The following is an 11,944-nucleotide window of genomic DNA, read 5'->3' as shown; positions in this document are numbered from 1 at the left end:
AGCCCGTCTAATTTAATATTAATAATTAGCTTCATAGCGCACTTCTGAAATGTAATTCTCAAGTGCTTTGTCAGATGCTTGTGCTTGTCTTGATCAGTGAGCTTGCTTTTATTTATTTATTTTTTTAAATAATCTCTTATTTTAGTTATACTTTCAGTTAACTTCTTATCTCTTGGCCCAGTCTGGAAAATAGGAAACCGGTGTATGCCGGGAGGTCTTGTTGTTTTCTACCAGTTAGCAAAGACTGCTTTCATGAAACACTTTTATTATTATTATTTTAATGTAATACTCTGGTTTTTGTTTTCTTTGGACAGTGTTAATGTGCCGAGGGAAGGCAATGCAGGATTTTAAAGGCCCAGACTGCCGCTTTGTAAATTTTAAGAAGGGAGAAGCGGTGTATGTGTATTATAAACTAATAGGAAAATCAACCGAGCTCTGGGCTGGAAGTGTAAGTACTGTAAAGCATTTGTTCTACTTGCTCTTCTTTGCACTTTCTGTTGGTAATCTTTTTTTTTTCTTCCTTTTGCCTCATAGGAGAACACTTAGGGCTTTGAACATAGCTAAATAACGTAATAAATGCCATTTTGTCTTGAAACCAGTGTGAAAAGGGATGCGGTTTGATCAAACCTAAGGCGTTAAGTGCTGTGAAAAATGGGCAATGCTCATAAAGTGTGCTAAAAACAGTTAGAAAATTGCCTTTGTGTTGAAGAGCTCCCATTGCATCACCGTAAGTGATGGCCCATGAGCCTGCCTGGAAGCTGAGCCTCCCTTCCCATCTAGGGAGGCTTAATGCTGCGCTTGTGTTTACCCCTGACGTGGTCTCATCCTGCGCTCTGTAATGCTGCTAAAGATCATTCCTTGTACATATTTTAATCATGTTTCTTTTCCTAATGTTCAGGTACAGTCTTCCTCTTTTTATCTGAGCTGCATGCAGAGTTGGAGGGAAAAAAAGTAGTAAAACTAAGGATTGAAGTAAATTCGATTTTTAACAGGTCTGTCTCTCTCAGCTTTAGTAACACATTGCAACAGCTTGCCCAGTAGTGGCCTTGTCTGAGTCGTCATCTTCTTTGGGCAGTCAGGAGAGGGTTAATGGGAAAGGAGGGTCCCCATACTTGCAGTTATTTCATAGAAAACTCCTCTTGGCTTTTTTTGATAAACACCTTATTTGCCTGACAGAAGCAGAACTGAGATACTCTGGAGGAAGAGCAATTTTTGTGGAGTTCCCTTGAAAATGCTGGCAGTCTGGAGGTTGCTTAGACCTAGTCCCTGTAACCCCCTCCCCATGCTTCCCCTACATACCTTTTTGTGTCCAAATTATTTATTTCAACCTCCTTTCTTACTCTGTTCTTCTACAAGAGACAGGCAGTGGTCGAGGCTGCTGGAAGCCACAGCTGGTTGTTGACTGTGGGACTAGTGGTTTGGTGAAAAGCAGGATGTATCACTTTCTCTAACCTGGTCAGGCTGGGTGTGGACAGCCAAGCTCTCAGCGGGAGCTGAACCCAATTAGAATTGTAGAGAAGAGAGCAGAAAACTGCAGCACATGGTTAAAGAAGAGTTTATAATTGTATCATGCTGGTAATTCCCTTCTGACATGTACTGTACCATAAATAATCTGGTTAATTAGCTGGTACAGGTTTCCAGGGCTGCCAGTTCTTGAGATGGGGAGCAGCAGTGTGAGGCCAATTTTGCATCATCTAACAAAGTGTAATGCAGGCTGCAAGATCAGACGGCAGGTTTAAGGTAATTGCTGAGTTAATATTCAGTTTAACTATTCACTGATAGGAATCTCATGCTACAGTTAGGTGTGTCTCCACGTTAAAAGGATGTTTGCTTTGAGTTTAACAAGTAAAAGCTGAATGTGGCAGGTCTAAAAGAATTGCAAAGCTCCCTTTTATTTGTTGTCATTTTTAAACTGTGTTACACTGTTTTCTATGTTTCTTTTAGGGCAGTGATGACAGACTAATTCCTTCCAGTTGGTGGCTATAATCTTTATTTCTTTTTTCCCCAGTTTGATTGACTGTTTCTGCATTAATTGTAACACTGCAACAACCAGCATGCAAATACTGCAGCAGGGTTGGAGCGCCTCCCCTTGTGTATTGAGTAGGGCACTGGCATGTCTGACCCTGTCCCTGACTTGCAGATGGCACTGGGGTCTTTCTCATTCAACATGACTTCCTATGCCAGATTTGGCTGGGCAACTTGATTTATGCAGACCAGCCGTGCCTGCTGCATGCAGCCTTGGAGCTAGGGGGAGGCTGTTGCTTGCTAATTAAAAACAGGTTACCTAGTGAGGTCTGCGATCAAACAGATTCCAACAGAAGGCATGTTACCTTCTGCCGAAGCCCTTTTGGGATCTCATCACGTGAATTATGTGTGCTCGTGTATATCATTTGATCCCCATACCCTGCTACCTTATTCTATCCCCTAAAGTTTTTTGGGAAAGTATTTATTAGGGTATAATGGAAACTATGAAATCAAAGGATAACTAGTATTCTGATCTTCAGATAAGGGCAGTGTGTATGAGAAGCTTCAACTACTGCAACCTGAGGCTTATTTCAAACAAGTTGTAAATACAGGCTCTAATCCTGAGATTGATTTTGAGGAGCCATAAGAAATACAATAGTGTTTCTGACCTGAAGGGAGATTATCTGATAAGAAAGACTGAAAAATCTATAGCAGTCGGGTCTGGGCTTTATTTGCTTTTGCTTTTCTAATTCACTCTGCCTCTTTCAAGCCATTGTTAATATTTTTTTTTCCTTTGTGCCAGCAAACATGCTATATTTTAAATAAATAGATCCTTTGTTTTATGATCCCAGTCTTGTACACTTTATTGCTTGCAGAACTCCCATTGATCCCACCAATTATTTTGCATGTGAAAAAATTCTAGAACCCGGCTATAGTATATATTCTATGCATTATATGGCATGCAGTTTTTAGCAGAACTGTCTAAACCTCATGAATAAAGCAAAGCCAAATGCTTGGACAATTCTATGATGACCATCTTCTGTTTTCTGTCACCGAGCTAGGTGGTGTGAGGATCTGGCTTCTTGGTCAGTGGTGGTTGGTGAATCTGCCACACGTGGGCACTGGTGCAGACAAATGCTGTACACACAGCTACGTGTTTTGCCCACCCATGGCATTTTATGTGGGAAGGGAGTGGAAATGCCCTTATTGGCATTCATAATGCCTTTCCTCTCCTGTCTGTAGAGAATGAAGAATGTTTCCTCTATTTGCACAATGAGGCGTTTTTTCCCTTACAAGAGAGGACTTGTAGGGAGAGGAGCAGATGAAATTTTGGGCTTGCAGATCCCATATGGCTCATAAACCACACAAGTGGCAAACTGGGTCACTGCAGAGCACTTGTATGGTCAGCAGCTTGGATTACACTAAATGAGTTTTAAATTATGATGCCTAATTATAATGGTAGTCACAGAGATTAGTCTGTAAGGAGGCTACTTTGAAGCTTTGGATTTTGTTTTCAGAAAGATTATTTAAAACTAGAATAGAAGTTTGTAGAGAGAAACAGGCCAATTTAAAATAAAACTGTAGTATACCACGCAAGGATAAGCTTTTGATTTGACTTGTCCAGTTTAATTTCCCAATAATAAACCTGCATACTTTATCTCTTTTCCCTAAGAGAGTATCTCTGTTTACAAAAGGCAGGGAGGTAATAGTGGCTGTTTTATATATATATATGTATGTAACTAAATTCAGAGATATCAACAATGGAAGGTAAGATTTGAATGAGAAATAGTTAAAAAGGAAGCCTTATAATGTATCAGTGCTTACTTGACTTGCATAACAACAAAAAAAGTATTAGTACATATTATTTGCTGGATACCATTTTCTTCTTTTTTTTTAATGCCATTGTAAATCTAGAAGACTTCAGCACAGGTCACCCTATTTCAGTGATATCAATGTAACCATACATATATCTATATATCTCTAATTGTTTTGACATGACTGTTTTCCTTTCTAATTTGATCTTTAAATTAGTGCTCTTCCCAAACAAACTCTTCAAGAAAATTGGCAATTCTCATCTTCCTCCTATAACAAAACATTGAGGAAGTGACCAACACTTCCCACCCCCCGGGTATTTTAGTCATCTAGGAACTGTCTACCTTTCTAGGTGTGTCTACCAGGCTCTAATTGCCTGGATTATCTAATCTGCATAGTGATAGCATGCTATTAATATTGGCTTCTTGACAGCTGTTGTCAGAACTCTCCAGTGAGAGCATTACTGTGTAGATCTTATCCAGTGAGTGATAAGAGATTCTTATCTTCCACTGTTTGCCTTGGTTTAGCATGTTGACTTGCTTGAAAACAGCCACCTGCAACTGATTTCTGCTTGTATTAGTCATTGAAGAGCAACAATGCATTTGCAGAGGGTGTTTATTTTCCATGCAGGTTTTAAAATAGATTATTACCATGGGTACAATTTTACAATTTCCTAAAATCTGCTTTAAGAATTTTTTTTTTTTCTTAAGCTGAAAAGTGAGTGTATTTCAGGCTATAATATTGTGCATGGATATAAATCTCATTAGTCAAAGATCCTCTTCTGCTTACTACTTGAGAAAATACTTGAAGCATATGTGGTGCCAGTGAGAGCACAAAATAGCAGTTAAAGCACATGAGCCAGAGTGCTTGGGCTTCACTCCCAGCTCTCGTAATAATTTGTTGTAATTCAGGCTTTAAAACGTGAACAGTAAAACTTAGCAACTTCACAAGGGTGTTGCGAAATGTAAGTATAAAACCTCAATGAAAACTCTTGCATAAACAAGATATTGCTAATGCTTTTCTTTTATTAACTGTGTTAAACTTCATTTAGAAACACTTGAGTGAATTTGATGTGTTTGTTACTAGTGCCTGTAATTAGGATTTTAACATAGTCACGTAATTTTGAAAGCTTCTTTACTGCTTTTTGTTTGCTTGTGTTTGCTTTCTGGCAGGTTGGAAGTGATTTTGGATATTTTCCAAAGGATTTACTTGAAATAAATCATAATTATTCCAATGAGGAGCTAGAGTTACCAACAGATGTAAGTCTTATTTATGATTTTTTTTAAATTGAGCTGCTTACTGTTTCTTAGCTCAGCATTCAATCAAATCCTTGAGGGGGAGAATGGGAACATCAGTGATCCTTAGTTACCTTTTGTTAGTAAGCAGCTACATATGTGCAGAGATGGACATATGTGTTGGGGGGTGGAATTTCTGTGCAGATAGGTATGTGGATGGGTGTGTAAGTGTCAGCCCAAAATGTGGGTGTTGATCTTTCTTTTCTTGAATATTCTGGTTTTCTTCTAACAAAATCTGTTTGGATTGAGCTCTAGAAATGCTGCTAGCTGGCTCGCACATACGCTGTTTGGTATGTATTCAGAATTCTTTCTTTTCTCAAACTTTAGAAGTTTAAAGTATTATCAGAAACAAACAAACCCCAATACGCTGTTAGCCCTTTGGTTCTAGAGTTGGTCCTTCAACCCTTACACACATAAGTGGCTTTCATGCACTAATAGCTGGTAACTCCAAAGTTGTGTGAGCAAGGCCTGTTTGTGGATGCAGCTTCAGACCCTTACAAAACTGTATTCAGTGGCTTGCACTGCTGTTTATTTTTCAGAAATTGTGTGACAGGCTCCTGCTTGGAGAACTTGGTCATTTGAGGAGAAACCAGCTAAAACAGACTGGGACAAACAAGTTTAGTGACGCTTGTTTTCTTCTCCTCGCTGGCATTCACCAATAGGCTTGTTCCTAGTTCAGGATGTATGTGATGAATAAATTATAATACTGTCAACTCCATTGCTGACCTCCAGTTTGTTCCTCACTAGGAGGTCTTTGGTGGGGCTAACCCTTGAGCTTTTTATATTGGTTTTTAAGAGTCCTTGGGCAAAACTTCCACTGATTGCAAAGAGAGTTTTGGTTAAGGACCCCGGAGTTAATTCTGCACGATTAATATAATTTACTTCGCTGCTGCACCTCTCTATAACCAACCAAATGGATTTGGTATCATCTCTGTAATAAAGGAAATATCTGTGACTACATACTGTTTTTCATTTCAGGAAACAGACTTTGTTTGCTTTGATGGAGGAAGGGATGATTTTGATAATTATAATGTGGATGAGCTTTTGAAATCATTGCACGAGACAATAGCAGATGAAGGGGAAACTGAATTGAGTGATCCAGAGACAAAAGCAGCTGAAGGAATTAAAAGGGATGAGGAGATTGAACAGATCGATACAGGAAAGTCCCTTGATGCCTTGGATACAGACAATCTCGAGCTAAGCACAGAAGAAGATGAGGAAGCCTTCACCATGAAAGAGAAAGTAGTAGACAATTCTTTTGCAGAAGGAACTGAAAATACTAGGGGAGACTCCAGTGTCAATAGTCACAAAGAAAACTCTCAGGGAGATCAGATTGCACATGAGCACTTGAAAGGAATGCTACACGGGAAACTAAAAGGGCTAGAAAGTGAAAATACCAAAAACACTAGTATTCCTCAGGGTGAAACCAGTCAACTTGACAAAGAAAGCGAAGAAGTCAATGCCTATACACTTTTAAACAGAGACCTTTCTGTGAAACTGAAAACACAATTTGGCTCAACTGCTGATGCTGTTGTATCAGATGATGAGGTGACTCGCCTTGTTACATCGCTGGAAGATGATTTTAATGAAGATTTGAGCATTAATACTCATGATGCAGAGGAGGAGCCAGACTTCGCAGATCAGTCTGAAGAAATCCCTTTACTGTCTTTTACAGCAGAGGAAGAAATTATATCCCCAGTGGATTTAGATGATGATGAAAACAATGACATTGAGTCACAAAATCATGAACTTAATGAAGATGCAAAGGGTGCTACAGAGCTAAATAACCAAAGAGACAATGAGGAAGAACCAAATTCAGATACATTAATTCTTAAGGATGCCTTCATTAAGAGCAAGAAGTCGGGCGATAGTATAAGTGTGGAGAGGCTCAAATCTCAACAAACAAAAGAGAAACAGGATGAGGTGATGCTACTTAGTAAAAGAGAAGCACCAGCAAAAACTCAACTTGAGGATTTCTCCAAAGAACTTGGAAAGGAACCTGTAGGTGGAGGTGATCTGGATTCAAAAGAAAAACCAAACAAAACTGGACAGTTTAAAGAGCAGCTTGCAGTTGATGGAACTGAGTCACATACTGAAAAGCTGAAGAGTACAGCTGTGCCTGATCCTCACATTTTGCCTAGTCCAGGAGATGATCTGGAGTCCAAATCACTGGTTGAAAGCAAGCAAGATGCTTTAAAACCACTTGTTGGTGATACCAACAAAAGTCCAGAAAAGGTGCCACTTGCTCAAATAGACGAAGATGAGAAAAAGTTTCAAGATGACACCTTGGAAGAGGTCTTGGAAAGTGATTTAAAGCACAAAACGTTATGGGAGAAAACAAAGAAGAAAGGAAGAGCTGAGGACAAGCCTTCTGTTGATGTTCCAGCCAGACTGGTGGAAGAGGTAAAAAATGCATCTCAAAGTGACTTAGGAGATACTGATTTCTTAAAAGAGAAACTGGAGCATAGAATGCCTGCTGTGGAGAAAGAGATTCTAAGACATGAAGATGATTTGAAACAAACAGGGGAGACCAATCATGAAAATCAAAAAACCACCTCTCTTATCAAAGAGCCTGAAATAAAAAGGGGAAATGTGAAAGAAACCCCTGCAGGGGAGGGAGACCTAAGCCATAGAGGAGCCCTCAAGCAACCTAGGCCATGGGAAAATGAGTATTCAGAGGCAGATATGAGAGAAGAGCTTTCAAGAAATCTTGGCAAGATGCCAGTGTTTGAAGAAAGCATTGAGAAGAGTTCCCCTGAAGAAAAATCAAAAAGCACTACACAGAATACTAATACAGAGAATCTTACTCAGCGAGGAACTGCTCGTTCTCAGGATGCAGATTCTGACAGAAACCTTGGCACAAATTTATCTAAAGAAAAACCACTCAGACCAGAATTGCAATCTGAGGAGCCAGATGCTGAAGAAGACCCTGACCTGAAACAAGAAGAGGAAGAGCTACTGGAAGATGAGAATGCTGCAAATGCAAAGCTGTCACAAGCAAAGGCTGCAGATGTACAGGGTGATACACTACATGTTGAAAGTACAAACCCTGAATTAGAAGTACTAAGCGAAGCTGTTCTGGGAACTGCAAATCCTACTTATGAAACAGGAGAGGAAGCAAACTCATTTTCTAAAGAGACTAAAAAAATGTTCAGCGTGCAAGATGCAAGCGAGACTGGGAACAAAGAAGTTGGTGTACCAGTGAATGAAGATGCTAAATGGGATGAGATGGAACATGTCATGGAAGATGATGAGGAGTCTTCTGAAACTGAGGAACCATCAGCTGTGGAAGGTCATAATTTCCAATCTCCTGACACAGAAGACGACAACTTTAACCAAAGGATAGATCATCTCCCAGAGGGCATTTCACAGAAAAACTCAAAAGAGATGCAAAATTCGGAGCATACAAGAGATGACCACCAGCAATCTGCACGTTTCCCCAGCCCTGCTGACAGTTCAGCAGCCACAAATGATACTGTAACAGACTTCAGTGACTCTGTGAAGCGGCTCACAATAATGAGAAATTTTCTCGATGAAAAGCGTATAATACGTTTACAAAAGTACCTTGGGCTTCAGCAGATGTTTAGGATAGAAGCCATGTTTCATGACATGAAGGTAGAGATGGAGCTTGCTCGGAAGGCAAGCCATAATAATGAAGATACAGAAGCAGCCTTGGACCAGATACTTGAGTTTTCAGAATCGAGCATTATGGATGTTGTGGGAAAAGTTCTGGATTCCAGAGTGGCAGAAAATAAAGAGGAGGTGGTGAAAGAAATGGATTTGTACGATGAGGAGAGTGCACTGATGGATGATCTTCAAGAATTAATATATTCTTTAAGGAGTAAATATTCATCTGCTAGTGAGAGCGTCCCACTTGCATCTGTTCTAGAACAGGAAGATGATCAGCTGCACCTTCAAGGTAGGACATTAAACCATTTAATAAATAGATGGAACCACTTAATAAATAGATGGAACCCTTTAATAAATAGTAAAAAACCATTTAATAAATAGTAAAACCCTATCCCAGACAACACTATTTAACCTAGAGAAGCTTTAAGAAAAGGGTGAGGGAGTAGAATTGAAAGAGGCCCTGTGGAGTCCGCTGGGATTTTGTTTATTTTTAGTGTGGTTTTGGCATTGTGATGGGTGTCCCAGGGACAAATCCTGAGAAAAAAATGTTGAGCTCAGCATGTCTGTTCTTACAGGCCAAGTTTCTTGCAAGAAAGTGGGATCTGTGCATGGATACAGCTCGAAGGAGCCATTCAGGTCATATCTATACCTCCCCCTCCCAAGAAATAGGGATTCATGTACACTAATGTGCTGAATTTTTTAGAGGGTTTAGAGCAGTCTTTTTTTTCTGAACTAGCTAGCACCTAATTATGAGATATCCAGTGATTAACACAACATGCAGGCACTAGATCCATGCACCTAACTTTGCCCGTGTTCATAAAAGAGTGCCTAAGTAGAAATACTGAACAAACATCTTTTGATGAGGGAAGGAAGAACCAGCAGTGGAGTCTGCTGCAAAGTTGCTGTTTTTTCTAATTAATGTGCAAGATGGTAAAATATGCTCTTGGCAAGGCTCCTTTTGCAATAATACATGTTAGGTGTGTGATTTCTGATAAAGCCATGAATGATTAAAATATTTCACTGCAAGGTCAGTGGCTGATACCTTGCATAAATTCCATATAAACATTTAATTAGATGTCACTAAAGTTGATTGAGAATATATACACAAGCTGAAGTGTTTAAAAAGCATCAAGAAAGCTTTGTCAGATGCAATATTTCACTGGATACAGCTGCAGATAAGAAATACACATTAGCTCAGTGCTTAATTCATGTCTCCCTGTCTGTCATAGATGGTGCAAAGGAGGCTGAATCTGACAGAGTTTCCATCAGAAACCCACATGCCATTGATGAGAGCAATCAGAAATTTCAGCAGCCTGAAGATAAGAGGTTACAACAGCCTATTGAGGAGAAGGAGGAGACAGCTGTTAATGTTGCACCTGAGTATGAAGAGGCCAACTTCTCGGATACTAGAGAAGCCGAAGAAGGGTACGATAGTGAAAGGGGATCGCTGCTGGAAGATGCTGCCTTTGGGTCAACTGATTCAGGACAAAGTGCCATGGAAGATACTGCTGCAGGTAACCTTTTGGAATTGGGTTATTTTATTCTTTTGCTCTTAAAGAGGAACATGGTTGAATGTTTTTTAGGCAAATACCGAGGTTTTTCACCAATATTTTCATTGTGTGTTGCTGTAATCCTAATGGCTTTCCCTGACAGTCCCTCTAGTGGCGTTCCTGTCTCCCTACCACTCATCTCAACAGGGCAGTTTTGCTGCTGCCTTTTTGCACTGTAGACATAAGCAAAGTGTAAGTGGCATAGTCAGAGCTCTGTGCTCGGGCTGGTGGACTGTTTCTCAGGATAGTAGTGGATAAAGAGCAGCAGTCACTGGAAGTGCACCATCAGCCCAGGTTTCCCCTGCTTTGCAGGGGGTCTGACAGCCTAACCATTAGGCTGTACAATCACGCGCTCTCCCTTCTTGCTATTTTTAACCTGTGACTCTGGGCTATATTACTTTCCAGGAAAGATGGAGTGTAGCTTCCCTCAAGCAGTTCAGTAATTTGTGGCTAAGGTGTTTGCTGGAGTAGGAGAAATGTTTGACTCTCTTCTGCTGAGGACTTCTCCCTCTGGAGCAGGGGTGCTGACCGGTCATTATGCCAAGGAGGGATCCTATTACTGTCACCTTCCCCAGCTCTGTTTTGGCATGAAACTACCTTTGACTCCATTCTCTGTGCTAAGATCAGCTTTGCTGTCCTGGATTCACCTCCGATTATGCTTATGCTTAATAAATCCAGCTTTACTGAGCATTTAGACTAAATTCAGGCACACCTTGTTTAGCTTTGGTATGCCACTAAGGTCCTATACCATCCCCATAGCCAAGTGCTTTTCAGCAGCTTCTAAGTACTGAGGGACACTCGAGGTTGAACGTAAAGATACCTAATGAATTTTAAGTGGCTGATGGATTCCTTATGTGGATATTCAGCTGTACTTTAGACCAACTAACATCCCCTCATGGTAGCTTCAGGTTAGTGGTTGTTAAACGCTGTTCGCCAGGAATTCCTATGAGGACTGCTAGAGGTGCTGAGAAGAAACAGGGCAGGTGCTTGTAGAGACGCTGGTCACAGAAGCTGTTCCACAATGTAACACCAGGCTGGGCAGGCAGTGATTAGAATGCGCTGACCTGAATTCATGGCAACAGTAGCAGTGAGAGGGGATTGTATGATTAGGAAATTTTTAGATTGGATATTAGGAATAATTTCTTTACTGAAAGGGTTCTCAGGCATTGGAAGGGGTTGCCCAGGGCAGTGGTGGAGTCCCCATCCCTGGAGGGATTTAAGAGTCGTGTAGACACAGTGCTTAGGGACATGGTTTAGTCAGGGACTTGTCAGTGTGAGGTTAATGACTGGACCCAATGATCTTAAAGGTCTTTTCCAATCGAGGCAAATCTGTGATTCTGAGGAGGCAAGTTCAGATCAGGGAGGAAGTAAATATGGTTTAAAGCTTATGCTGTACACTTGGATGTAGGTTTATCGGTTCAGAATCAGGGAGTGTGTGCTCTCTTGCTGTTGCTGACTCGCTGCTGAAGGAGTTGCGTGTGCTGCCCGGGGCCGGCTGGGCAAAGTGACCTGGTGTCCGTGTCTCTCTGCGGTACCTCTTCTAAAGCAGCCTGCGGAATATCGCTACCCTTTCTAAGGATTCTTGCCACTTTCTTCCACGCCCTAGAGAACCGGGGACCGTAATGTGAAATCCTGCCTACGAGGTTTCCAGAAGCCGCGGGGGAGGGAGGTGGGGGGTTGGCGTGGGCAGAA

General features: G+C 40.9%; 1 protein-coding gene across 1 annotated transcript; it reads left to right on the top strand.

Moving 5' to 3' along the window:
- Positions 1–314: 314 nt before the first annotated feature.
- LOC104529837 (transport and Golgi organization protein 1 homolog) lies at positions 315–10,216 on the top strand (the record flags this gene model as incomplete). Its single annotated transcript, XM_010174252.1, has 4 exons — positions 315–448; positions 4,950–5,036; positions 6,051–8,991; positions 9,932–10,216. Coding segments are annotated over 4 exons (3,447 nt in total), but the record flags the coding sequence as incomplete, so codon positions are not given.
- Between the last annotated feature and the right edge of the window lie 1,728 nt (positions 10,217–11,944).

The sequence above is a fragment of the Antrostomus carolinensis genome, unplaced genomic scaffold, assembly GCF_000700745.2.
Source record: "Antrostomus carolinensis isolate BGI_N321 unplaced genomic scaffold, ASM70074v2 Scaffold51278, whole genome shotgun sequence".
Classification (NCBI taxonomy): Eukaryota; Metazoa; Chordata; class Aves; order Caprimulgiformes; family Caprimulgidae; genus Antrostomus; species Antrostomus carolinensis.
This window is presented reverse-complemented; position numbering and strand designations above follow the sequence as displayed.